General features: G+C 42.0%; 1 protein-coding gene across 26 annotated transcripts in view; it reads right to left on the reverse strand.

Moving 5' to 3' along the window:
* Positions 1 to 25,947, reverse strand: part of adgrl2a (adhesion G protein-coupled receptor L2a) — a 94,954-nt gene that overhangs the window by 13,437 nt on the left and 55,570 nt on the right. For 23 of the 26 annotated variants that reach the window (XM_071487967.1, XM_071487972.1, XM_071487976.1 and 20 more), the window contains 12 exons: positions 22,092 to 22,892; positions 10,750 to 11,046; positions 9,893 to 9,996; positions 8,998 to 9,183; positions 8,290 to 8,328; positions 6,290 to 6,473; positions 5,432 to 5,554; positions 4,812 to 5,017; positions 3,988 to 4,161; positions 3,484 to 3,693; positions 2,473 to 2,693; positions 1,767 to 1,833 (listed from right to left, as the gene is read on the reverse strand). In XM_071487967.1, the coding sequence (XP_071344068.1) occupies positions 1,767 to 1,833; positions 2,473 to 2,693; positions 3,484 to 3,693; positions 3,988 to 4,161; positions 4,812 to 5,017; positions 5,432 to 5,554; positions 6,290 to 6,473; positions 8,290 to 8,328; positions 8,998 to 9,183; positions 9,893 to 9,996; positions 10,750 to 11,046; positions 22,092 to 22,892 (2,612 nt within the window). The remainder of the gene's footprint in view (positions 1 to 1,766; positions 1,834 to 2,472; positions 2,694 to 3,483; positions 3,694 to 3,987; positions 4,162 to 4,811; positions 5,018 to 5,431; positions 5,555 to 6,289; positions 6,474 to 8,289; positions 8,329 to 8,997; positions 9,184 to 9,892; positions 9,997 to 10,749; positions 11,047 to 22,091; positions 22,893 to 25,947) is intronic. The other 3 variants (XM_071487963.1, XM_071487962.1, XM_071487966.1) reach the window with 1 other exon arrangement.

The raw sequence follows: 25,947 nt of genomic DNA on the forward strand, positions 1-25,947 counted from the left end.
TCCTTCTCTCCCTCTCCCTCATTGACAAGGACAAAGCCAATTTGTAGAGAAACCAGGGTCACGGATGGTGTAGACAAACCTTGCTCCTGCATGCTCCCCTGAGATTCTCCTTTCCACAGTACTTTGTCTTTTTGAGTCAATTGTTGCACAAAATCAGAGGAGCGGTGTGCGAAGTCCTGAGCCAGTGCTGCAAAACCTCAGTCCTGTCACACATTAGCTCTGCTACAATACATTAGCTCCTCACAGGGTCATGATTCTATCTCTGCGGTCATCACCACCGGGATCCTGATCATCATTTCCACTGCAGATGCATTTTTCATGCAAATCATTATGGAAGCAACACACAATTGGAAAACAATGAGGGTCCAATTTAGGGAGAGGAGACATATTCCTGTGTGTCTGACAAAGCATTTGCTGAGACAGGGAGATATGTGTGTTTGCTTTAATACAGTGTTAGCTTTTCCTTAATTATATGCTTACACTTTCAAAGCAGTTGTGAAGAGAGAAAAAAACAAACAAAAAAAACAAAAACAAAAATAATAAGTGAAAACAAAAGGGAAACCTTTTACTCCAACATTTCAGTTCAACATAGAAATACACCATGTCTTCTGTGCACTTCCTCCTCCATTTTTAAATGCTACATCGAGTAGCAATGTCCCCCTTTATAAAAACTGTGACGTGCAGTCCAGTGAGCAAATTCGTCTTTTATTTATTTTGTTACCGCACAGACAAAGAGCTGTGTTATAGCTTTACTTTGAAAGCTCCTAGCAGGCTGCCAGTGGTGTGCAGAGACTCGCTGGAATTTGACATGGGTGCCCCTTTCTCTCCAGTATATTTTCAGTGTCAGTTTGATGTTCAGCAGAGGTCACTGCATCTGTAGATACAGTACCGACCATTATGCTGGATAATGAACACAGCACTGAACAAATACCACCCGTCCTCCCAGCGCAGCAGCAAGACAAGTTTGCTCTTCCCTCTTCCCTTGGTCTGCATGAGGGCAAAGCAATACATGGTGTGGTGAGCTGAGTGGATGTGTCTGAGGAATACCACCTGCTAGTTCCCTTTTTTTTTTTTTGCACAGGGAGGTAAGACTCCCTAAGGTCTCATTCTTCTGAGCCTCTCTGATGGAGCAGGAGATAATAATGTCATGACCAGTAAATAATTGCATGCCTCACTAGGACATATGTCAATATGATATGCTATATGTCCTTCACCACTGATGGTCCTTGGCCAAACAGAAAGGTGCCTTTGCTTTTCTTCTTCTCCCTGACACAGTCACCTGCTATTTAGTACAAGCAGACAAAAACATGAGAAGGAAGACGCAGGGGAGTAGAAAAAAGAGCTGTAAAATCCAGTAGTGCCGTCTCACTGTATGTGCTGTAAAATTCAGCTTTCAGCCCATTTTCATCTTTTTTTTTTTTTTTTTTTTTTCTTTATCACAAATGGCATAAACTTGAAGGCTGTCTGGCAACGCCTGCAATGTGAGACTTCATGGGAGTTGTGTAAATGTATAAAAAAGTAGAGTATCAAAACCCTGATCCTTGTCAGCTGGTGAGAGGCAGAGAGAATTGAAGGACGCCTCTAAATCTGTCTTTGCTGCAAAATTAACCTGTCATCACTGTGGAGACTCCAAGCAAAAATTCAACCTTCACTTCAACCATCTCACTTCCTTTATCTCCGGCATCTCTTTCACCCTCTCAGTCCCTTCCTCGCTCTGTCAGTCTCAGTATTCAAAGAAAAAAAAATAAAAAAATGAAACAGCTTACCATGATGATAAAGGTGACAGGTCCTATAAAACTCCATATGAAATGATTGTCCACACTTAGCCAGCACCTATGACAAAGACACACACACTTTAGATTGGGGCAGCACACTAGAAAAACAATATCAGTGTTGTCTTCATGCTCGTGTGGCTAAAATGAATGGAAGTAGATTCATATTTGGTAACCTTGGCTAATGACATTGAGTGAATAATTTCTACTTAATATTTAACCTAGAGTGCTTTCAAATGCTCCTTTCACAAGCTAAAGATTAATACAAAACAAAGAGAAGACCCCAAGTAGCCCCTCTTGATAGCTGGGTCTTAGCTGAGATATGGCCATTAATCTGCGTAAAAGGCTTTTTCTGCACACTGCTCTTCTCTTTAAGGGAGCATTTACAAACAAGAGGTCACTGGAGGGTCTTTGAGCAGAAAGGCATTAATGTAGCTGCGGCCCCCCTGAAACCACAGTGTTGAGTCTGTCAGCCACTTTCAAATGACATAAAAAATTGAACAGCTGCCCATCCCTGGCAAAAGGAGCTCAAATGTTTTGGTGTCGTCTCCGGGGATACACACAAGGTGCTGGCAGAAATGATGAGTAGATTACTTTCCAAAAGCTGCCACATACAGACACAGCAGGTAAGCTCACACAGAGTAGCATCCAGCAGGTCTGCTCTGCATTTCCAAGGATTTGTTCAGAAAGCTGCACTTACGCTTTCTCGGTCCCGTAGCTCCCGTAGTCAATAGCTGCAGAGACGCCGACAACGATGGCAGGGAAGAGGTAACCAGACACATAGTAGTACTTCTTCCGTGAATATTCGCTCTCAAAGACCTCCACAAGCATGAGGTACAGCTGTACCCCCTCAAGACACATCCAGGAGAAGGAAGCCAGGAAGAAGAAATGAAGGATCCCCGCGATGATGGCGCATCCAATCTGAGTGAAAACAAAAACCAGTTGAGACAATCAAGTAATACTAATTCAAGGTAAAAACAGCAATAAACAATATGATCACAGTTTCCGTAATAAATAAATAAATACAACTGTGATTAACTTGTGGTACAAAAATTTATGATGATTTAAATATGACAAGCAGTGTCCCCATTGTATTTCTTTATTGAAAATTGTATATCATACATCGTGTCTTTTATTAAAACCTCCTGAAAAGACGCTGCTGCCTCACCCATTCAGCGCAACACATATCAGTGGAGCTGATGAAAAACGGTAATGAATATTCATTCACCACATGGGCTCTGTCTACGCACAGCTTTAGCTTTCCATCAGCACAGCAGAAATTTAAATGCCATTTGTATTTTAAGGGTTCGAGTTAGCAGGTTTAATCATACAGCGCAGCATTGGAAGCTTTGATCCCCAGCTGTACACAGAAATATCTTTTTGTGCTCCAAGAAACTGAAGCGAAAATGTAGGTGAGAAAAAAAAAATTTGATATGGTTGCAGGCTCAGCCATAGCAACTGAGGCTTTAAGTGAAAGAGGAAAAAAGACCTGTCAAGTGGAAGACATGGCCCCTTAGTAATCTATATTAATGGTGCTGTCCCACTCATGTCGTGTCAGGGACAAGCAGGGAAGGTTAGAAACAAACAATGCTTAAAGTCTCATCAATTTCACTCTGAAAGGGTCTTTTGTTTTGTTTTGGGGGTGAGAGGAGACAAAGTGAGAGGGAATGAATCAAAACCAAATCAATAGGGTGCAATCGTTCCGGCTTACCCGGGGTTCCGTCATATCGATACCAATTAGGAATATTAACTCGGCAATGAAGAGATTAATGCACAAGTTCTTGTGGATGGTGTTGCGATCACTCTGCAGGCCCCGGAAGAAGCAGAAGGTGAAGATGCTGATGCTGAGGCAGACGAGGGACACCACGATCCCGACGCGGGTGATGACAGTGAGAAGCAGCTCATGGACTCTGCCATTAACCTGGGAGAGGTAAAGGGTAGAAAGCCAAATTATAAAATATGATTGTGAAGAGGTAAAAAGAAATGTGTTTTCATGCCAGGTCTGTGGGGAAGGATAAAAACATTTTTATTTATCTTCATTTTCATGCCACATCTAACTACCCAGCTAACCCGTTAGCCAATGTCATGTGTGTCTGAACCTCGCAGTGATTATTGTGAGCGTGATCATCTCATGATGTAGAACTAAGTTTTAAATACGACAAGTGAGTTTGAAAGAAAACATACAGATAACTCTACAAAAATGGACGTGACATACTGAGATTTCACGGTGTGCCATGAGGATGGCAAAGTTGGTGAGATGACTGCAGGAGCAGGTGGTGTGTGTTTTATTGGAATCCAGGAGTTTGCAGCCTTGGGTGGACCAGTAGCCCATCATACTCCTCTCAGAGTAATTCCAGAAGGAGCAATTGGAGTTGAAGTAGTGCTCCATCTGCAGATAACAAGAGATATGGTTAAGTGTCCAAATAATTGACTGCCTGAAATTGAAGTACATGTAGAACACAGAGGCCATTTACCCCCTACTCATACAAAGTATTTTTCTACACTGATATGGATGAGGATTTTTCACTTCACAGCTCTTATGAAGCAATTCATATGTTGTATCTCATTTGGCACATGCTTGCCAAATCAACCGAAGCATGGTTGGGTATGAGGCCTTAATAACAGAGAAGCGTAATTGTTTGACGGCATGTCTTTGGAATTGCACAATTTTCTCTGATAAAGAATGGAGTCACGCATGGCCCTCTGGGAACTCTAGTGACAACTTTAAAAGACAAAAGATAATTGGTGCTCCAGTAATTTCATCCTAGATTGTACAGCTAATCTAGGAGTTAATTCCCCCCACTATAAAAGAAAATGGGTATCATTTATATCCCAATGTTGATTAAAGAATTAGTTTTCATTAAGAATTCACTTAGGTTCTAAAGACTCCTTTAATTTGATGCTCAATGACTTAAATAAACTGCCGACTGACCTAGCCAGACATTTACAATTCAAATTGCAGATCTCTGTCTACTCTGGATGTTCCCTCCTGGAGTTTTTTAATTTGACCTCTCCATTCATTCCAGTGGGGAGACTCACATCAATGTGCTCCAGGGTAAAAATCACCGGGTCATTAATGAACACACGGCTGGACTCTTTGTTGAGTGAGGCAGCGATGATGTCAGAGTTGACGGCCACCGACACGTTGCGGCCGTAAGCCTCGTTGGCCATCTGGATGGTGGCGTTGTCTGTACTGAGAAACTGGCCCAGGTTTTTGTAGAGGACAAAAACCAGCTTGGCAACTCCTGTTGAGTGACAGGCATCGAGAGGATGAGAAAAATCAAGCTTCCACAACAATTTGGAAAATGCATGAAGAGAAAAGAGCGGTGACAAAATATGCACAAAAAGAGGGCTAAAATACTTAAACACTCAAGGTTATTTCAGTGTAAATACTCAACAAAAAAAAATAACTGGAGGAATGAGCTTTTAAATGTGGCCCCATGTTTTGGGTGAAATCAGAGGGCTTGGGGTTTTTGAGATAAACTAATTCCTTTCGTTCTCCTACGCGAATACAGTCAAACTTTTCACTTTTACAAAGAAACAATAATAGTAGCAAAAGTCAAACACTGAATAAGCACTTCATCATCATCTCAGAATAAGCAGAGTTACCTTGACCAAGTTTTTCTTTCTTTTCTTTTGGTACATTTAAGAGAGCTTACCATTCCGACTGTTGAGCTTGACGGTGTTGGCTGAGAGCTGGATTGAGATACCACCCTTGCTGGATTGTGGGAATTTAAAATCCTGAACCTGGCCATCCGTGCTGAGCACATACACATCCAGGACTGCCAGGTGCAGGGAGGCAGCGGGGGGGGGGGGGGGGGGGTGGGGGAGGTGGGGGGTGAAGGGGAAAGAGAATGAGATATCGCTCATTACACGACTCAGATTCAAGGGCATAAAACACAAAATAGTGGAGTATATTGATGCCAAAAATTCACATGTCTACACACACTGAAATGTTGCAGAGACCAAAGAACACATCGACAACTCAAACAACGAGCTACACAATAAAAACGTCAATCGCAAAGTGATCATTTCATTCCAGTGAGACACTTCACTAATAAAACAGTGCTGAGAAAACAACAACTAAGAACAAGTCTTCCTTATATGGTCTAACAGCTGAAGAAAAGCAGGGAAGGAAGAGGAGGTTGTGGATAAACAATGTACTTTTTTCTGACTCCACAGCAGGCTAATGTTCACATTAATGTATAGAGTTACAAGGTCTAGACGCATACATTTATAAACTAAGCGTGCGCAATCAGAGAATCCAGTCTATTTAATTGTCTGATATTCATCACTTTGTCAGTAAGCGACTCGTTAAACCTAATATGCGTTTTTTTTTTCTGTTCCCCCGAGGTTTAAACGCTTATTATGAAAACAAAGTCCTTTTTTTATGTGGCAGCCTTGTTTTCCTATCACAAGAGTGACTCTCTCGATGAATTAAATGTAATCAAATTAACTGAGCTCTCATCAATTGAGAACTCTTGTCTTTTGCTCACCACAAACTCGGCTTTACTTACTTATATTGTCTGCAGGAACTTTGACAAAGGCAGGTTCCATGAGGTTGTCGGCGAGGACAAAGGCCCCTTCCTCCAAAGTATCCAGTAACATGGTGGCTGCGTGCGTTTGCTCTGTGCTATTCATGTCTTGCCAGGACTTCAAGGCCTCTGGTCGCAGAAGGTTATCCACGGTGTCCACAATGGCCTGTGTCCGAAGGAAAACAGAAAAAAAAGATACATACAAAAACAAAGACACTTGAGTAACTCAGAAAAAAGAAGAATATATTTGCAAGCATGAGCAGAGACATGCAGACACTGAAGTGAAATGAATGAAGCATAACATCTGTCGGGATTAAAATGAACATAATGGGAAGAAAATAAAGAGGCTAAAAGGACAGTTTTTATTTTTAATTGTACATATGAAAAGAATAATTAAAGGCAGATATTTTCTGGATAAGAAAGAAACTGTATTGGTCATAAAGGAGAAACTGTAGACACTTGGGTCACAGTGTATTGAGCCTATAAGATCGGTCTGCCAACAGGATAAAGAGACAGTCTGATGAACCAAAGTACCAAAATCCATCTAAACTTTCTAAATGCAAAGTTCAGCAGTCCTGCAATCAACTTGTAGTCAAGTGCAAATACTTCACTGCACAATAAGTCCTTAAACCTCCCTGCAAAAAGCACTAAAAACGTAGAAGAAAATGTATGAATTGAACTGTATGTGCAACATTTTTCTGGCATCGCACTTTCAGCCACGACGCTGGCTTTTCTTCAGGAAATAATCAAATCAATGTATCTAATCAGGTAATCAATGCCGGTGACGGCTGGCGGAAAGGGTGAGTGGGGGGAGGGGGGGGCAGCTAATGTGATGTTGTGTCGTGTATGGCAGATGTCAGATACTGCTGACTCAACGATCTGTGTCCCAGATCCTCTCATGCTGTCATTAGTCAAATTAATGCTGTCATTTACATCGACAAAACCTCTCTAACGCAGTCACTACCTCTGACTTGAAATCTACATGTTGTGACATTAAGAACCAAAATGATGATGCGACATTTTTTTTAGGGAGGTCGTGTGACTACACACGTGTCATTTTTTTTTTCCCCCTTCCCCTCTTTTCTTTTTATGAGCGCACGGCCGCTGACTGGCTAATTAGCTCGATCCATTTTAACACCCTCCCGAAGGAGAGATCTGGATTGAGGGGGGTGACTTTGGTGGCAGGTGGAGGACACCGATCTCCCTAATGGTCGAGAGATATATATGGCCAAAATACTGTGAACCTAACCTGATGGCATTCTGTGAAACGGGAAAAAAAAAAAAAAAATTGACCTGACTAACCCTATTAACCAGAGAGAGCTAAAGATTTGCCCCTTTAATATATGAAACAAATGACTACTGTGACCTAAAACCTGTGTACCTGTGAAACAAGGTACACCCACAGTTTTTACATTACATGGGATGAAAGGTCGGGTGATGGTCCTTGAAATAAAAAAAGGTTTGACTAAATCAATGAATTGTGTTAGATGTAATATTCAGGAGTGGAAGGGAGCTCTCATAAAAGAAAAAAAAAAAAACAACAACAAAGCAGCAAATCCTTCAGTAAATGAATAATGAGAGGAATGTAAGAACAGGATGTATCAGTTGTGATGTTATGCATCCAGACGTGCAATCTTGAATAAACACTTACAAAAGGGAAAAACAGAATGAAAAACAAAATACACCATTGCTGTCAACCCATAGAGAAAAAATAAACATAAAAAAGAGACACATATAGACATCCATGACAAGAAGCCACCTCAGTAATTGGAGATGAACATTTTGACTTAGAAAGCACTTTGGGTACGATTGGTCTGTGTGTAAGGTAATTATTCAAAAAAGCAGGAAGCATAGGGGGGAGGGAGTACATGACAGTGCAGGGGGTAACATGCTGCTGAACTTGCGCTTGGGCATATACAGTAGCACAGGAACAGAGGAGTGGACGGCAGCAAGAAGAGTGGGCAGAAGCATTGCTCCAGTACCTTCATGTATGCCCTGCATGTCCTTTCTCGTTTTTGAAGCTTTTTTAATAGAAAAAGAAAAAGAACAGATAAAAAATAGAGACATAATTTGCACAAGTTCATGAGCTTGAGTAAAGGATTGACAGAAAGAGGTCCTGACTGAGTGCTGGTGCACAAACAAGCTATTCAATGATGGGTCCAGCCAGTCATTTAGTGCACCTCCTTGTGCGCTGCTGCTGACCTGATTAGCTCAAAGTTGAAGAATAAAAGTGCTTTGGATCACATTCATGACTATTTTCTTCTAAAACCCTCCTAACACATCACAGAAGGACTACACTTGGCAGTGCCAAATTATGGCCATTACAACAAATGTACAAATACCACCATGAAAACAGACGTCTGCTCCTTGTCACAATCTAAAATCATGTCACTTTATTTTGTTTGTTTGTTTTTGTGCTGTTTGTCTGACTTTGAAAAGAAAGGGACAGACTCTATGTGACAAACAACAACAAATACAAACTGTGTTGCCGCATTATTTTGAGAGGCAGAATAAAATTCTGCATTTGACATTTAAACGTATTAACTTGTCAGTTAAGCTCCTAAGCCATGTAAACTTTGACTGTAGGGTGATTCAGCCTGAGAGAATTGGTGAGAACTTGGAACTTGGTGTTTGACTTCTTGTTCACGTTTTTTTTTTTTTTTTTCTCTTCCTCTGGCAGATGTGGTTACCTTGTTGAAGCTCCGCCCTGCAGAATCCTTCTCGCTGGGTCTGAGCTCCTGCAGCTGAGCATCCAGGATGTCCACCAGCTGCTCCATCAGGCGCACCGAGGAGCTGACGTCCCCGGCAAAGATGGGGCCTTTGGTGTGCTTGGCTAACTCGTTGGCCAAGTTAGCTGCATTTTCACCGCTGCGGATCTGCAGGGGGGAGGGAGAGTGAGTAATGTTCACAAGAATGCAAGAAGACAGACTTGGATGGTTCTTTACAGCGCTGCTTCTGACATCAAATCACACTTGAATGAGTCCTTGAAATGCCAGTTATGAAAAAGTGTTTTCTTCATGCAGGAAAAGTTGCCATGGTAGCAGTTTTTTTTTTTTTTACACTGTGTGGTAAGTTTAAAAAAAAAACAGGCAGTGAGCTGCTTGCTGCATCTGCTATTAGGTCTATACCACACATTATACACAGGGTGGAGAAAATATTAATACTTCATGTAAAAGGTCTTGATTGATTTCTACATTTACATTAAACGTGCCACGACTACATACAGTATATAGGCTACCTTATGTAGGCCTGTGCTTTATGCTATATCTCTTTTTTGATGCAGCTTGTGTGTCATGCTTTTCCTTAACATATCATTTTGCAGTTCTTTCCACCGATGCACCTGCTGTTTTACTACTAGATACTAGCCTTTGCAGTTTTTTTTACAAACTTCTTTTATAGCTGACAAATACTGCTTTCAAGCTAATCTGACCCAGATTTACTGCCGTCTTTGTAACAGTGATTAAGTTACCGCAGTGTTGAAGTCCTTTACAAGGACGTGTTTCCATAATTTCGTCTACCCCCTCTATGTTTTTAAGTTACACATTCAGCTTAGAAGGAAAACAGCGAGGCAGAGCTCATACAAACCTTCTGGGCTACTTGGTTCACCCAGTGGGAGGTACAGTTGCTGAGATCAGGGCCCTTCGGGTGCCAGGCCCCAGTGGAAAGGACACATAAATAAGAGGCTGTGCCTGACAGGGAAAACAAGAACAGAGTAGTCAAGTTTAATCAAGTCAAATCAAATTTATTTTCCCATGAAGTCCTTCACGGGGCAACAAAGGACAAGGATGGAGATAAAGAAAAAAGAAGAAATTGCACCCAGACAACATATTTACAAACAAGCAGATTTAAAATGTTATACAAGTAGCCACGGAGTCTGCTTGTGTATGCACAGAAATATCAGCCCTGGCAGATATTTTGTTTTTCACTATGTCAGTCTGGTAAGACTGTTTGAATGCTGTCAGAGGACAAATTAAAATTGTTGGATACAGTTAACTCCAAATATGTAGAATCACCGGTTTTGTTTCTGCAGAATAATTTTTTCTGCAAATCTTTCCAGCAACTTGCCGTGCCTGTTTTTCCTACAAAGTGCTAAAATTTTTTTCCCTGATCCTAATTAGCCCTTATTTCACACACAATCAAGTGAGGGATGCACATCTCCAAGAGGACCAGCTGAGCCTGCTCCCCTGCAACACAGTTGTTACAGATTTGCTTAATCATGTTTCGACCTGGAATGACACAGTTAAAATCTAACACCATTACAAACTGCCTTCACTGATTCCCAGCACACCCACTCAAACCGGCGCTTGTTACAGATAAAAAGATCATTGTATGCAAGAATATCAGACACATCTAACAAACTGAGGGATCTTCTCTTGGGATGCTTGAGGTCATATTGAAAACAGCGAGCACACTGCCCCGAGGTGAGAGGGAGTCCTGTTTACCTCGTGTTCCCTTGGGGCAAGGTCGCTCCACGAGCATTCCCCTCTGGGTCTGAGGCCACATGATGTCTCTTTTCTCGGTGGCCTCGCAGAAGCGCTCAGGCAAAGGGAAGGACTCCAGGGGTGGAGGGGAAGTAGTCTGTGGAATCACAGGAGGCAGCTTGGGTGCTCCCCTGCTGCCCTCCTTGAGCCCTGTTGTGGTGGTAGTGTTGGCCACACCCCGGTGCACTGTGGTTGTTGTGGTGGTGGTTGTAGTTCTCTGAGGCTGAGGGGACATGGTGACTTCTGACAGTGGTGGGGCTGTGAAGAGCGAGAGAGAGAGAGAGAGAGGGAAGAGCAGCATTAAATTTGGGTGGAGTAGGATTATGTGATGGTGAGCAGCCCAATGGGGAAAACATTATCGCCTCTATGATAGATGGAGTTTGATTCTCACTGGGACACATAATTATCAGTATTTATGAAAACATGATGTAGTGGTGGGGATAAAAATAAAAAACCTAATGGTAGTTTGACCTGCGGTGGCAGCGTAAGGTCAGTTCATTATTGTGGCACCCCTTGGGTACATAAAGTGGATTATATCAAGTATTTTGGTAAGAATACTTTGGCAGGTATTCAAACCATGACCTCCTGGTGGCCAGATGCCCTAAAGTACCACAAAACCTTAGTGGTGTGCCCTGTAAGTAACATTCGTAATTTTTTTTCTCAACATGTTCAACACTGTAATGCTTATACATCCAAGTATCCTGTTGTGTAAATTGCTGCTAAGTGCTTTGTGCAACAAGCGTATTTGCCTTCCCGTTGACTATGGCTTATCCAAGGCACTCAGTCTGCAGCGAACAAGACAATAATTACAGTAACATCCTCCTGCCTGGCAATCATTCTTGCCTGAGAGATTTCGTGGCATGGCTGATTAAATTTCACTAAAGCAACACAGAACCTGTACGTGTAGCCATGGTGCCTGAACCTTCATTTTACAGTTGTTTCTCCCTACAACTCATACTCTGATAAAGTAGGTGTGCAGTAACTCATGCAATGCCCCAGGCAAAAACAATATGTTTCAGTCCCGAGAAAGGAGAAAATAGTGCCCTCCTTACATTTAACATGAGCCACTAAGGAAAAACTATGAGGACATTTTTCATGTGATACACCAGAGAGGTATGAGTAGCACTGTAATTACATATCATAAAAGTCGAACATAAGGGAGTTTCATAGATGAAATGCTGATAAACACAAACTATTTGATATAAATCTACCACAACTCCAAGTGCGGGAAAAAAAAAAAAAAAAAAATTATTGGTTGAATATAAAAAGGAAAAGCTTTATCAATCAAAGGAGTTCTGATTGGAATGCAACGAACATACTGAATCTAATCACATTTGAGTACTTTGATTTCCTCCATTAGTCGGCCTGTAGAGCATGCAGAGAATGTGAAGAGGTGCTGTTACACTGCTCGAGCCGAGCAGTCGTCCCTAGTAAAACCGCTGGTGCAAACATCGAAGAGCCACAGAGTCAAAGAGAGGAGGGAGTCAGAGGCAAGACAAGGGGAATACAGAGAGAGGCGGGGTGTAGGGGGGGTAGGGGGTGGGGTGGGCTGGGGTGGCTACATACAAAGAAAACGATGACAGGAAAATTTAGAAACAATGGGGCCAAGTTGGAGAAGGAGCGGACAGTTTCTGTCTTCCGGTGGATTGGAGGAGAGGCAGCCAGGTCCCAGGCACCAACACCTCCATATCTATTGCCTCCATTGGATAATGGGTTTGTCTAATAGCCCCCCACCCCACAGCCCCCAACACACACGTGCACACACATGCAACTTGCACATGCACACGCGCGCACACGCACGCACGCACGCACACACACACACACACACCACTGCTACTATCACCATAGGCCCCACGGTGTGGATGAAAGGTTTCAGCACAGTTGAGCTGAAGGGAAATCATCTTTGAGGCTGGCTGCTACCTGTGGCGAATTAGGCTCTATTGACCAGAGGAGATGACTCTGTGTGCTCCCTCCTGGTGGGGGCTATAGAACTGCACACACACACACACAAACACAAACACAAACACACACACACACACACACACACACACACACACACACACACACACACACACACACACACAGGCAGGTGACATGAAGGTGTACACAGCTGACTGGCTGTTTTGACACTGAGCTGAAGGCAGATTTGGCTGGCTGGCTTCACCTCAGCCTCCTCTCCTTCTCGTCCCTCCTCCCCTACCTGTATCCTTTTACTCAACATGGTGAAATTCTCGGCTGCACAGCCCGTCACAGTGGTTGAGAGACAACCTGTGCTTAGTATCCTTTCAGCACTAGCATTTAGCCGGCTGGGAGAAATGCCTGTCTCTATTCTGCACCAATACCCTTTTATTGCCATAACCCTTGTTTTTTTTCATGACTTGCTGAGAAGACTCACAGAGGTGAAAGCAATAGCCCCTTAAAAAGGAAAACAACAAAAAAACACTACAGCATATAATGTTGCAGCATTCCTTAAAGGAAATGAGTGTGTGTCGACATACTGTAGCGTGTAAATTATTATCATTGTTTCTTTTTAAACATCTGGGTCAGGCTTGTTTGGCAAACTTCCAGAGGATCCCCAAGAAACCGTGGGGCCCTTTATGGGTTTCTCATTTCCAAAGTATGAAAGATGATAACGATAAGATCCCAGTCTCTATGGGTGGGGAGTTTAGAATCCAGACAGAAATAAAATGAAAATGAATCGCTGTTCGGCAGCATGATTTAAGATAAAGGGCTCGCAGCTACAACCAATAAATCAAAGAGGCATCTGCTGTAATCCAAGCACATTCCTTTAGCATGTCAACTAACAACTGTATCTTGTCTACGCCCCTCAGTCAAGAGGACTGTTTGTCATGGCTCGCTGGGATGTCGCGCTCCACGCTCTAGTTACAACATGACCAATTAAATCTCTTTGAAGTATTTTGAATGTCTTTTCTTTTTTTGTTGTTGCTACCTGCTATCAACAGTGAAACTGTGGAGGTAATTAATGTTAGACTTGTTTAATATGAGCCTAGAACTAATGGGTTCGGCTCTTCTAAAGCTTTGGAGGGGGATTGCCCCATAGCAAACTGGATGGCTTCATCTTTGAGATGAAGGGGTGTGAGGTGGATTTGCTGACCCAATGTCTGTGACAGAAAAGCTGTGCTGGCATCGCTAAAAGTTGCCCTTCTCAGTGTGCACCATCACTGAATACAGCTGTACATTAAACAGCTTCATTAACAAGAAACATTATGAAAATGACATAAGTAGAAGGGCTAAAATAATCCTGTTGGGAGGTTTCATTTCATGTTTGTGATGCAAACTAATCCTCTTTCCTGTGTGAAAAAGAGGCTAATGTGAATGTAGGCTATGCTTCCCAGAGAGCTTCGCACAGAGACAATGCAACCTCTCTGACCACTGCTGTTCCTGTGTATATGGCGTGTCAGCCCGTAATCCTGCCAGCAACACAATAATCTTATTACCTTTATGACATAGCTCGGTTTAATTTAATCCAGTGAAAGCTGGGAGGAATTAACCCACAGGTATTAAAATGGACACTCCTCGCAGGCAGCGACTTCTTCACATAGATGTGTAAGTGGATAAGTTCATACAGCAAGTACAGACTGTGAGGGATGGGTACTGATCTGCTGCTGCAGCCTTTTTTCCATACCTTTTGTTATTCATAACACGGACCACATATTTCAGTTTCCCACAGTGGAGACACTCTGAATACTTTCCCTGTGCAATATTCCTTTGATTATGACAAAAGAAGCAAATCCCACATTTGGGCTATATAGCGAAACCAGGACAGGCTCCTTGATTATTATGTCTCTGCTGCACTCTGCCCAAGGGGAACCTTCAATTAGCTGTCATAGAGTGTGAGCGCATGGAGTGATATTCTCCAAAGTACCGCCAATAGTCAGGACAGACATATTCATAACGTGTTTGTGTGATTCGACGCCCACACATTGTTGCACTTGAATGTATCTCAGTGGTTCTGTTATTACCACTGGGGTTATAGGTCTAAGATTGATGACAGACAATGAGACAGGAATCCAGGAGAGGAGCACGGCTTTTCGAGTGTTATCAGAGCATATGCATAAACGTAAGCACACACAAACACACACACACACACACACACACACACACACACACGCCCAGATGAGACTTTACCGGGACTCAGTAGTCATGCCGTGGTGACAAATGAGAACCGACAGCGTGTGTGTCTTTTGTATTATCCTTAATGGCTTCACTTTCAGTAGGCACTGCATGGTTGTTCATCAGGTTAATGTTTCATACACATTATCAGGTGCTGTTTATCTTGCATGGGAGGGAAAAAATGGTAAGGGAACACACATTTAGCATTTGTTTCAGCTAATTTGCCACATGAAAAGTTAAAGGAATTATTGGATCTCACTCGTCGCCACCTCTATCCCCTCCTCTGTCATGGAATAATCTCACCGTGATGTGAAACGAGGCTGATTAGGAGATTTATCTCTTTTTGTCGGAGACTTATTTGGTGCTAAGGTTAAAAAAAAAAAAAAATCTTTTGTTCCCTGAAATCTGGCTCCTGGGTGGTAATCACTTCCTAATGCAGAAGGAATAGAAAAAGTTAACAAGTCAATGGAACTTCAAATAATCCAAATAAATCTGTTTCTGCAGTTAGAATGGGGCCATGCTCAGTCTTTGTGAGGGGACCAAGAAAATCTGGTGGATAGAAAATAAATGAATAACCAATCTGCTTTCAAGTCATTCAGCACAGATCATAGGTTAATTGAAATAAGGTGTTGAACTGTGAAAAAACAATATGTAAATTATTCCCTCTGCTAATACCGCAGCTGAAATATCTCAGTTTCAAACCCACACTTCACTCAGTCCTCTCTGATACAGACTTGCTTTTAAGTTCATATGGAGCTGTTCTTGAGTATGAAAGAGTGTGATGATTTATAATACGTTTGTGATGCATTTTGATATCTACCAATAATAACAATAATACACAAAGGAAATTGTATTACACGTCTTTGACTCTGCGCTGCATTTGTAGCTGTGGAGGGGAACATGGCGTATGATTGCTTGTGTATCAGCAGTAAATATGAAGAAAGCTGAGAGAAAATTCATATAATTTCCCATGAGTCATGTCCTTGTGAGGGTGGGTACAGTATACGTCCATGTCTTAGGGAACAAAAGCTAATAGCTGGATTATGTTATTTACTGCCGTCTCCAATATTTCTCTTTCCCACAATATAAACACATTGATTCATATGTGCACAGGCAAGCGAGCAGAGTGCACTCCCACACATACACACGCAAGCAAAGACACGCTTATAAACACATGTACACATTCATATACACCCTCACACACAAAATGACACCGAAGTATAGAGAACAGACATAGCAGCTGCCAGACTAAAGCCTGCTTTTTTTTCTCCTCCTTGCAGCTCTCTCGGTACTGTACGTGCCTCACATTTCAAGCATTAACTCTAAGTGTGCCGAGCGGACTGATATTTAATGCCGTGCACACAGGAGGGGTGTCTATTTCAGGGGTGTTCATACACACTTGCACACAGACACACATCCATGAGGTTGCACATATAGCTGTGTAACACGAAAAGTCATGCAAACCCGCATATGCATAGATTAGAGAAACACACATAGGCACAATAATCAGGCCTGTGTGAAACAAATCTCCTCAAAGGCGGGTGTCAGGGAGTGATGGGGGACCATTGTGATGTCTGGGTAATAATTCTTTTAATATGCCTTGTTTCACAGTCAGACTGTAATCAAACAAGAGTCTGGATCCCCTTGGCTATGGGGCTCAGTGAAACCATAATCACAAGCCCCCTTCTCTCTTTTGTGTCAAACAACTCTTTGTGACATTCTAAATCATAACCCCGGGTTTGCTGTTGCCCACATGCTTGTACGCTGTCAGCAGATCATTTGGCCACGCTGTGCACAGTAGCTCAACATCAGCGGGTAAGACGTTCCAGGAGAAGTGGTAACTAGCAGCTTGGGACTATAAGAAAACATTATCTTGAGGTGTATTTCTCGATGACGGGGTGAGACGGTCTTCCTGGACTGGCAACCACTGGTCTTACAATGTTCAGCGCTGGAGCTGCAGCAGAGATCATGATCGGATTTCAGAGGAGACAGGTGACCCCCCTGACCTCATGTGCTGAATAGCCTTTACTGCCACCAGACAAAGGTTGGTTAGGTATTATCCCACGATGTAATATCAGAGATACTGTGAACAAGACTGTAAATGCCCATCGTGGGATTTCCCCCCTTTTTATCGCACCAGTTAAATTCACCCCTATATTGTAACCAAGAATGAGACCAGTGGGTCATGGTGTCGACAGAATAATGTCACACTATGTCATAAAATGGTGGTTAAAAAAGCTACATGGGAGGAATAAAGAACAGAGGCTGGCATATAGGGAGATAGTGGAGTCCAGCAGTAAAGAGAGAGGCCTTTTGCTGAAGATACACTCCCCAGTAGTGCCATAGCATCTCAGAAATTTCTACTAGCTTACACAGAATACAGCTTAAAATGTTACTAGTAAGCTTTAAGTGCTATAAAAAGATAAGGAACTTGTTGAATTAGCCTGTCCCTGCTGTGCTAGCAACACACAGGCCTGCCACAAGTTAAATGTGTGCTCATTTTAAAGCATTTTTCTACCCGTTCTGAGCTGTTGGCTGCAGACTGCCGTGTACAGTGAGATGTTTGATTTGGTCTGGTCCTGGCTGACCAGGCTCATGTAGTCAGTCATCATCAGTGTGATGCTAAGAAAAACCAACGGGAGTTTAGATCAACGGGAAAGAACGTGAGAAAGAACCATAAAGAAGTTGCTTATAACAACAACTCTAATTGCGGTAGATTATGTCAGAGGCAACTTCATTTTTCAAGAAGTCTGGCTCCTTGCAAAGTATGTCCAGCTACGACTAGGACAAAATGATAAATTTTAATCAGCGTTGTAATAATATCCCTTAAATATGAACTTGGTGAACCTACAAAGCTGTTCGAGCAGTGAATAAATATTCTTGTGCTGTGTGTGATTGCTGATCATCATGTGCAGGATGGCAATCGTTGTTGTGTGTGCACAATTTCCCAGAGGCACAGCGAAGGATTTACTTAAATCCTGTCACTTAGTGTGCACTGCTGTCATTGGGCACGGTTTGAACAGTCTGACCTGAGCTTTAGCCGGACCTCAGGAGAGAAGCCAAACCGAAGCGTTCACGTGTGGACATGCATGCACAGAAATGCAAATATCCAGATGTGAGCCACAGCTCAGGGATGATCATAGAAGAGCAGGAGTACGTGAGGGTCAGCATGACTTAAATTTCGTCGTCAGACATTGTACATGAGGCTCCAAGGGCACTAACTGCACATGTGCTCTCCCAAGCAGACAAGAGAGAAGTATAATAACAACTATATGTCTCTGGTGTCCGCAGCTGTCCGCGTGTGCGTCCGCAAGTGAGTATAATTGAGGCCTAAGAAAAACAATGACAGTCTACAGGCAGAGGAAAATTGGAAAAAAAAAAACAAAAAAAAAACACAGATATTGACCGAAGAAAGACAGAAACAGCAAGACTGACTGCAATAGAGAGATAATGAAAGAGAGAGACAATAAGATGGAAGCACACAACGAGAAAAAGAATATGACAGGAGGACAGAAAAACAAAAACAAAAAGGGTGATTTTCCACATCAATACCCTCTCCTTTCACACCAACTGTGTCCACTTGGGCAGCTGACAGGGAGTTGGGGGGAGGGGGGGTAGTTGCTGTCGAGGCAAACAAACAAATTGGCCGTTTTTAATACATCCTGAACCCTGCTCCTGTGCCACTGCCTAGCGTGTAGGAGACAGAAGCCTCTGCCATTTTACCTGACCACCTGAGATGGCTGTAAAACCTTTGTGTTGACGTTGAAAGTGTCTGTGTCTCTGTTTTCTCTCTAAATGCTGCCATGCACAAGTTGACCTCTATGTAGGCACTGCAGAAGACAGGGATGAATCATGGTGATGCTTATTTGAGAGTTGTATATTCATCAGCCTATAAGAGGTAGGCTCTCTGGGGTGACTCACAAGCATCTGTAACAGCTGAGCATTTTTGCATTGTAAAGCACTTTCATAACACACAACTATAGGGCATTGTTTTGACCACATGCAGAGTTTTGTAAGCTAATTGGCAAGTCGCGTCAGTGAGCCGTACCTTATAATTTCAAACAAATTGGGTCATTCGCTTCCTCACGATCCCCACTTGCAAATGTATAATTTGAGAGCGCAGCAAAGATTGAAACTGTATGCAAATGTATTGACATTTGAACAATTAAAGAGGAGGTCTTGATTTGAGTAGGTGTAAAGTGCAGCCCGGGGGCTTTTATATGGAAGTGATTCAGAATCTAATTTTGCGACAAGGGATAAATAAAAGGTTTCCGAGGCTCACCTGTGTCCCATAGAGGAAGCGAATAAAGTCTGTTTGTGCCTACTTCTGGTAAAAAATAGCTTTTGATATGCTTACTCAGTGGTTTGAGGCCACATTTTAGAACTTGGCATGAATAAACGGGCCATAGAAATGGGTGCATAATGAGTTTTCTCTGGGAATACCTCATTTAAATCAATTTAATCATCTCACCTACAATATGCAACAAAGGAATATGTCTTTCTATTAGCTGCTATATGCATGAAGGAAAACCGGCATGGAGCCACGGTTAAATGAGTGGATTATTGTGCTGTTGGTTAAAGCCAAAAGAGGGACTTACTGACCCATTTAATGTCCACTTCCAGTGGAGCTGCTTGTTGGATGTGACCCCATCTACTCCCCCATAATCCTACAAGAGATGATCTTGCCTCGACACAAGCAACGTTATTGGACTTGACAAGAACCCAACTGTCTGCCACACAGGGTCTCAACATCACTTCGATGTGATTGCATTCCATGACGGAGCAAAGCATGTGACGGGCTTGTTTGTGCACTTGAAAAATTGCAAAAATTGTAAAAAAAAACAAAAGAAAAAACAGAAGAAGGAAATGCAGTGCACAGTGGAATATGCATCAGTGTCACTCCCCACAATTACATTGTTGGCTCATCCGCTGTGCACGCTTGGAAATTGTCTTGAAGAAAAATCTGTGGTTAAATTAAAAACCTGCAGATCTTTTTTCTTTTGAAGAAAAAAGTCAAACAATTAACACAGCTGGAGCATCTACATTAATAATTAGCCATGCTCTGTTGTATTAACAATGCTTTCTACATGTTAATCTGCTAAGCTTTCACATGATGTGCTTGCAATAATTTGAGCAAAGCTAAAATGTTCTTCTCTTTTTTAGTTTCCTTTCTTGTCTTTTTTTTTTTTCGCAGAGCGCTGCTTCTAACACGTACCTTCAACTTTTAACACCACAAAAGCATTCTGATAGCTCGTTTCAGTGTCTACTGAAGCAGACACTGAAGAAATCACAGAGAGGGCGTCCAGTGACAGCCAGAAAAAAGTGCCATCATTTATGTGCCAACATCAGCCGTGTGGGAGGACAAGTTTATTGACATCCTGATGATCATCCTGGACCAATCTCCCTTGCACTCATCGACTGCAACTCAACATACATTAGTCAGCAGCAGGGCCAGGCTCATGTCTCATTTGTCAAGAAGGGAGAACAGAGTCCTTGTTGACATTAAAATAAAGATGTGTGAATACTGGAGCAAGTACAGTATGTCAGGTAGAGTATGTTTCTAAACATATCGTACAGGATGGGAAGTGGCTTCCTTTGGATGGTTGGGAGGTCTGACTGTGTATGTTTCTCAGCATGGCACACAAAAAAAAACTGGAAGGTAGTCTTATTTCAGGGCGGATCCTTTTAAAGCCTTTGATTTCGCTATCGGTAATCAGTGTTCATTCACCAAACGAACAAATCAATTGAGTGTGCAGCCTGTCTATATAGAGCTTATTCCAAGAATCAATAACAGCCAAGCTGAAAATAAAGTCTGTTGTAGAGGCTGTTGTTTGACTGCTTAATAATCAGTTAACTGCTCATAAACACATAATGGCATGTAAAGACATGCTCAAATTTATTATTACTGGATAGCAGGAAAGGTGGTATTAGGACCACTTACAGGCACTGGTTAAAATCAGCTCATTTGAAAATCTCTGTGCGCGGGTGAGAAACTATTTTTTGACTGAAATCAGGAAACATTTTATCTGTGGCATATTCCTGAGCTGTTCCAAATTTACCTATTACATGCAAATATTTAATTTTAAAAATCTTCTAACTTCAAACATGCTATTCGGAGACGGGGAAGTAAAAAAAGAAAACAATTTTTATCTTGCTCCTCATGACTGTTGCAGTATTTTACTCTCTGCATATTAATTCTGTTTTCAAACCTGGACTTTGTCGCAGTGAAGCTGGCCGTGGTTTGGCCAGATTGATGCTGTTCCGCTGGCTGAACCCAATTTAGCCGTCCTAGCCCATGTCCTATCAATGCTAAAGTGGACGAGCAAACACATTAATAAATATTGAGCTCTTGGATAATCTGTGGAAAAGTTGCATGACCTCCATGGCTCATCACTGACTGCGTTGAACGTTACGTGGACTTAGAACTCTGGGTGTGGAGGGGATTAGGATAATTACTGTTATTATAGTCTCAGTGTAAGGACTATCGCAAGCCTAGGCTAGCATCCCCTCAGCTCTTGACAGCTAAATTAAAAACATACACTGCTTGTATGACCCTGGATGATAGATCCCTCTCCCTTGTGTCTACCGTCTCTTTCTGTCTTAGACAGAACCTTGAATCCTTATACTCCGTCTACAGAGTGTGAAATATTTTTTTTTATGGCCGATGGAGATTTGGAGTTCGAGCATCACTGGGGGAATGATCTAACCTTGCCCCAGGCAAGACTTTGCACCTGTCCAGGCATGTATGTTTCCAGAGGTGAGAGTATATTTCTCTCTCCCTGTCTTACTCTCTCTGAAAAAAAAAAAAATGCTATCAGGAGTCCCCCGAGCCTTAGCACCAGGGACTGACTGAACACCCGGAAACCTCCCTAAATCCCTGAGATGCTGATCCCTCATGATATAGTAGCTGGCTTCGAGGTGTTGTTTACCACAGAGCCCCACTCACTTCACCCCCCAGAATGCTTTCCTACACTCCACAAGCTTCCGTAACATATCTAGCACATATTAGATTCTAAATTAAAAATCAGTCGGCTGTGACACTTGATACATAGATGGGGAATACCAAAGGAATATCAAAGTGCACTTGACAGCAACTGAAATCAAAATTTCAGCAATGCAATTTAACATTATTGTCTGCAGGAGAAACGATTGGGGGGCTGGGCTCTTACCATGTGCTGGATCGGGTGGGCCAAACTCCAGATTGTACCTTAGGATGTAAAAATTATTCCACACATAGAGCTGGTTATCTCGCGGATTGTAATCCACAGCTGCAATGTACTGGTACTGGTTGGGAAAGTGGATATCAACGTATTCCCCACGGTTCTGTTTGGTATTGTAAATGTAATCGATCAGGCTCTTGCTGACCTCGCTTTCATTGTCTTCATAGGTGGAGCGGACCACATACAGTACTCCACAAACCATGAAGGCATTGGAGGCTGAGCGCTTATCATAGGCAGTGTCCCAGGTAGCCTCAAAACGCAGTGTGTAGGGGTTCAACTGGCTGATTACCATCATGCCGTTGTTCTGCTCTGTGGCGTAGATCACCCACAGCCCGTTCTCATCTACTGCCAGGTCAATGTCTGTTTTACCACCCCACTTGTAGGGCGACGTGTCGTGGTAGTTGGCGTTATTGATGATCGCCTCGCCGCTTTTGATTCGAGTCCGCAGGTCAAACTTCACAATGTTGCGCGTACGTTCCTTGTTGAAAAACACGGCCCCGTCATAGACCACGAATCCAGTCCCATCCACCCGGTGGGGCAACTTGTAGGTGATGGTTTGCCGGGCGTTTTGGAAGTCATCCAGGGAGGAATACTCAATGAGAGTGTCTGTCCTGTAAGGAGTCCATGGCATGAAGTAGATTTTGTCGCCGGCTTGCAGTGGGTCTTTGCACCAGGCACCAGCTTGTTGCTCCGCTTCAAATAGAAAGGAAGGATCACCGACAGCTTTCAGAGTCCCAGGACAAAGAAAAACTAGTAATGGGAGAAGAGTAGAATAAAAAAATGGGCACAGGTTAACATGTGAAAAATAAGACCATGCAATACTACGTGTAATATCAACAAAATCTCTAATGTCTTCATTTTGTTTTACAGGTTGTCCACGAGGAGTGGGGACAAACACACATTAAAGAGTGGCCAAAACACAACTAACAGCTATAGCCAATAATCACAAGCAGCATAAGGATTTTGGTTTTGTGCATAGAAAGAAAAAAAGAAATAGGAAAGTTATTAAGCATAATGTTTAAATATATAAAGTAGTCTGAAACAAAAAGAAGCTTGGCCTCAGACATTTACTGTTGGGAATAGAACACAAATGAGGGGAAATAGAACAGAAACAAAACTGAACAAAACAATTAGTCCTGTAAACAACAACTAACGTCACACGGCAACTGACGGGAGAGGTTATGAGAGAGCAGGAGTCGGTAGAGTCTGCAAAATGTTTGTGTGTACTTTGATGTGTCTTGGTTACACCACCTTTTCTACAGTATACACCTGAGAGGCTTGTCATTACGAAGTGGTGCAAATGTCACAACCATTAGAATTTAAAAAACTTTCATTAAGAGTCTCTTGAGGTGTGTTGGTTGTTGCTCTGAGGCATAGGAGGCATAAGAATCAAGAGAGAAAAGAGCAGCAAGTGATCAGGTGAGAATAATGGGGAGAAGATTGAGAGAGGGGGGACTTGGAGAGCAAAGGGATAGTAGAAAGCAAAAGCTTGAAAAAAGGGCCAAGAAACACTGTTACCATGGCATGCTATGGAAAAGGGTTTGGAAGCCAGGCAATATGAGATTCTGCTGAGTAGAAAAAGCACCCAGGGAGAATGAGGAGAGGAAGCCCCTATGGACTGCAGCCAATACACCCCCATTTACATCTTTTGGCTGCTTGTGAGCTGTCTTTCTTTATGGCCAGCCTTACTTCTCTTCTTGCCGTTAACGTTACAGCTGGGGGATTCTACAGATAACGTCTGCGATGGGTTTGTAGGGGCCACCATGGGAAAATAGGTAGTTTACAACCAGATGCCACAAAACAAGGAGCTAGGGTTTGGATCGTGTCTGTTATTTACCTTTTTGCTCCACTTCTATTTTAAGCGTTGGAAGAGAGAATGAAAGGGGTGCAAGGGGAAAAAAAGAGATTAATATGAATTAACTGTCATTCGCTACGATTACATATGCAGAAACATGTTATGAGACATGGACAAAGACAGGTACACCTATTCAGAGAAAGAACGTAAGTTTAGAGAAAGTTGACACACAGCTGCCAACGTCCTGTCTTTAAAAAAACAGGGTCAGATTAGAACATTGAGAATGGTCTGATCACATTTGTGATCATGACCAAATTTCATAATTGGTTTATAACACAGTGGTGGATGGATTTTTTATTTGACAGACTGCCAACTGCCTGTGACTATGTAATATCATCGATGGCATAGCTTCAGTCAGGTTCAATGTCTGAGATTCACAAGTAAAAGATATTTACTTGTTTACGTTGTTTGATACATAAGGGAAGCAATTCTGGGACTGACATTAGAAATAGACAAGTCAAGAGAATTATATCCTTTTAGTTATAAATATTGTAAATAGGATTATACATAAATAAACACATTTTCTGAGACTCAAGGCCATTATGTTTCCATCCTGTGAATATTACAGCAGTAAAGTGTGATTTACTGCATCATTTCAATGATGTATGTTAAATATAATTTCACTTTAGATAACCCTGGTTTGTTTGAAACCCCAAGCCAAGATGCTCAAACTTTAAATCTACCCACCACCATGAACCAGGCCAGAATCTGGGAATGAAACCGCAGATATTTTTTCTTTTTTTCCCTTAAGTTAAATCTAGAGAAATGGTAGATAAATCGTTGCCGCATTTGCATCTTTGAAAATAAATAAATAAGTAAATATGTAAAATAAAAAACATAATTCCAGAATGGACCAATGTCACACCTGACTACCAACAACAAGTCTCTGCATTACACTAATCTTACTCAGCCATATGCAGAGAGAAAAAAAACAACCTAACTGTGGCCTTATCAAAGAAACAGGTAATCTGTGTAAATCACTGGAGCAAAATACATTAATATAGACTATGTGCACTTACTGTTGAAACATGTATTTAATATTAAGCAACACTGTGTTTAATTTGTGGAGTTATTTTGCACTTTCCAGTACAAATCTGCTATAAATTAGCCAACATGGGCACATTTAAACAAGGCCTCTGCAGGCAACTACACTGAGAATCATTACCCAGTCCATTAATCTGAGATGTCAGCGCTGGCTTTATATTAAACATAGCACAAGACTTAAAAAGTTTAAAAAAAAAAAAAAAAAAAAAGGACACCATGTGCATTAGCATTGCATGAGATGAACCTGCTTATTTTTAACTGCAACAACAAAACTGAACATTTATGACTGAACATTTTTAAGTCTACATAGATGAAAAATATTCTTCAGAAAAGACACATTCCTCAGGTTGCTCTAAAGCCTAGGTCAGACTATTGACTGTTGGAGACAGTTCAGCTTAACAACTGGTCCTTTGCTGTTCATTTACTACATTGTCGACAAAATGTGAAGGAACAAAGATGGACATCACAGAAAGATAAAGGCAGCCATTCAATAACACTTCTTACTATGTGTACACAAAAGCTCGAAAAATATAACTGCAAAAATGTTCACTCGCTTTTTATTACATGGTACTGAAGCTATTTCACAGAGAATGCAGTTTATTGATTTTAATTGCTATGAAATGTCTTTGCCATAAAAAGTAATTTCTTCTAATGTGGAGTGATTTGGGCACATTGCTATTTGTGACATCACTTCATCTTTCAACAATATAGTAACTGCCTGAACCAGTGGAGATGTTAATCTCACAAGAACAGACTGCATACAGCAGTTCTTTTGCCCTTGATCTAAGATCCTATTGGTTTTTTGCCGTATCCTTCTCACGTTTCAATCTCTGATGGCTTCACAATATACAGGCTCTTACTTTGAAATACTAAATGTATATATTTCAGACCGCTTTGCACCATGGG

The sequence above is a fragment of the Trachinotus anak genome, unplaced genomic scaffold (assembly GCF_046630095.1).
Source record: "Trachinotus anak isolate AG129_WGS33_773 ecotype Australia unplaced genomic scaffold, CSIRO_AGI_Tana_v1 ptg000010l, whole genome shotgun sequence".
Lineage (NCBI taxonomy): Eukaryota > Metazoa > Chordata > Actinopteri > Carangiformes > Carangidae > Trachinotus > Trachinotus anak.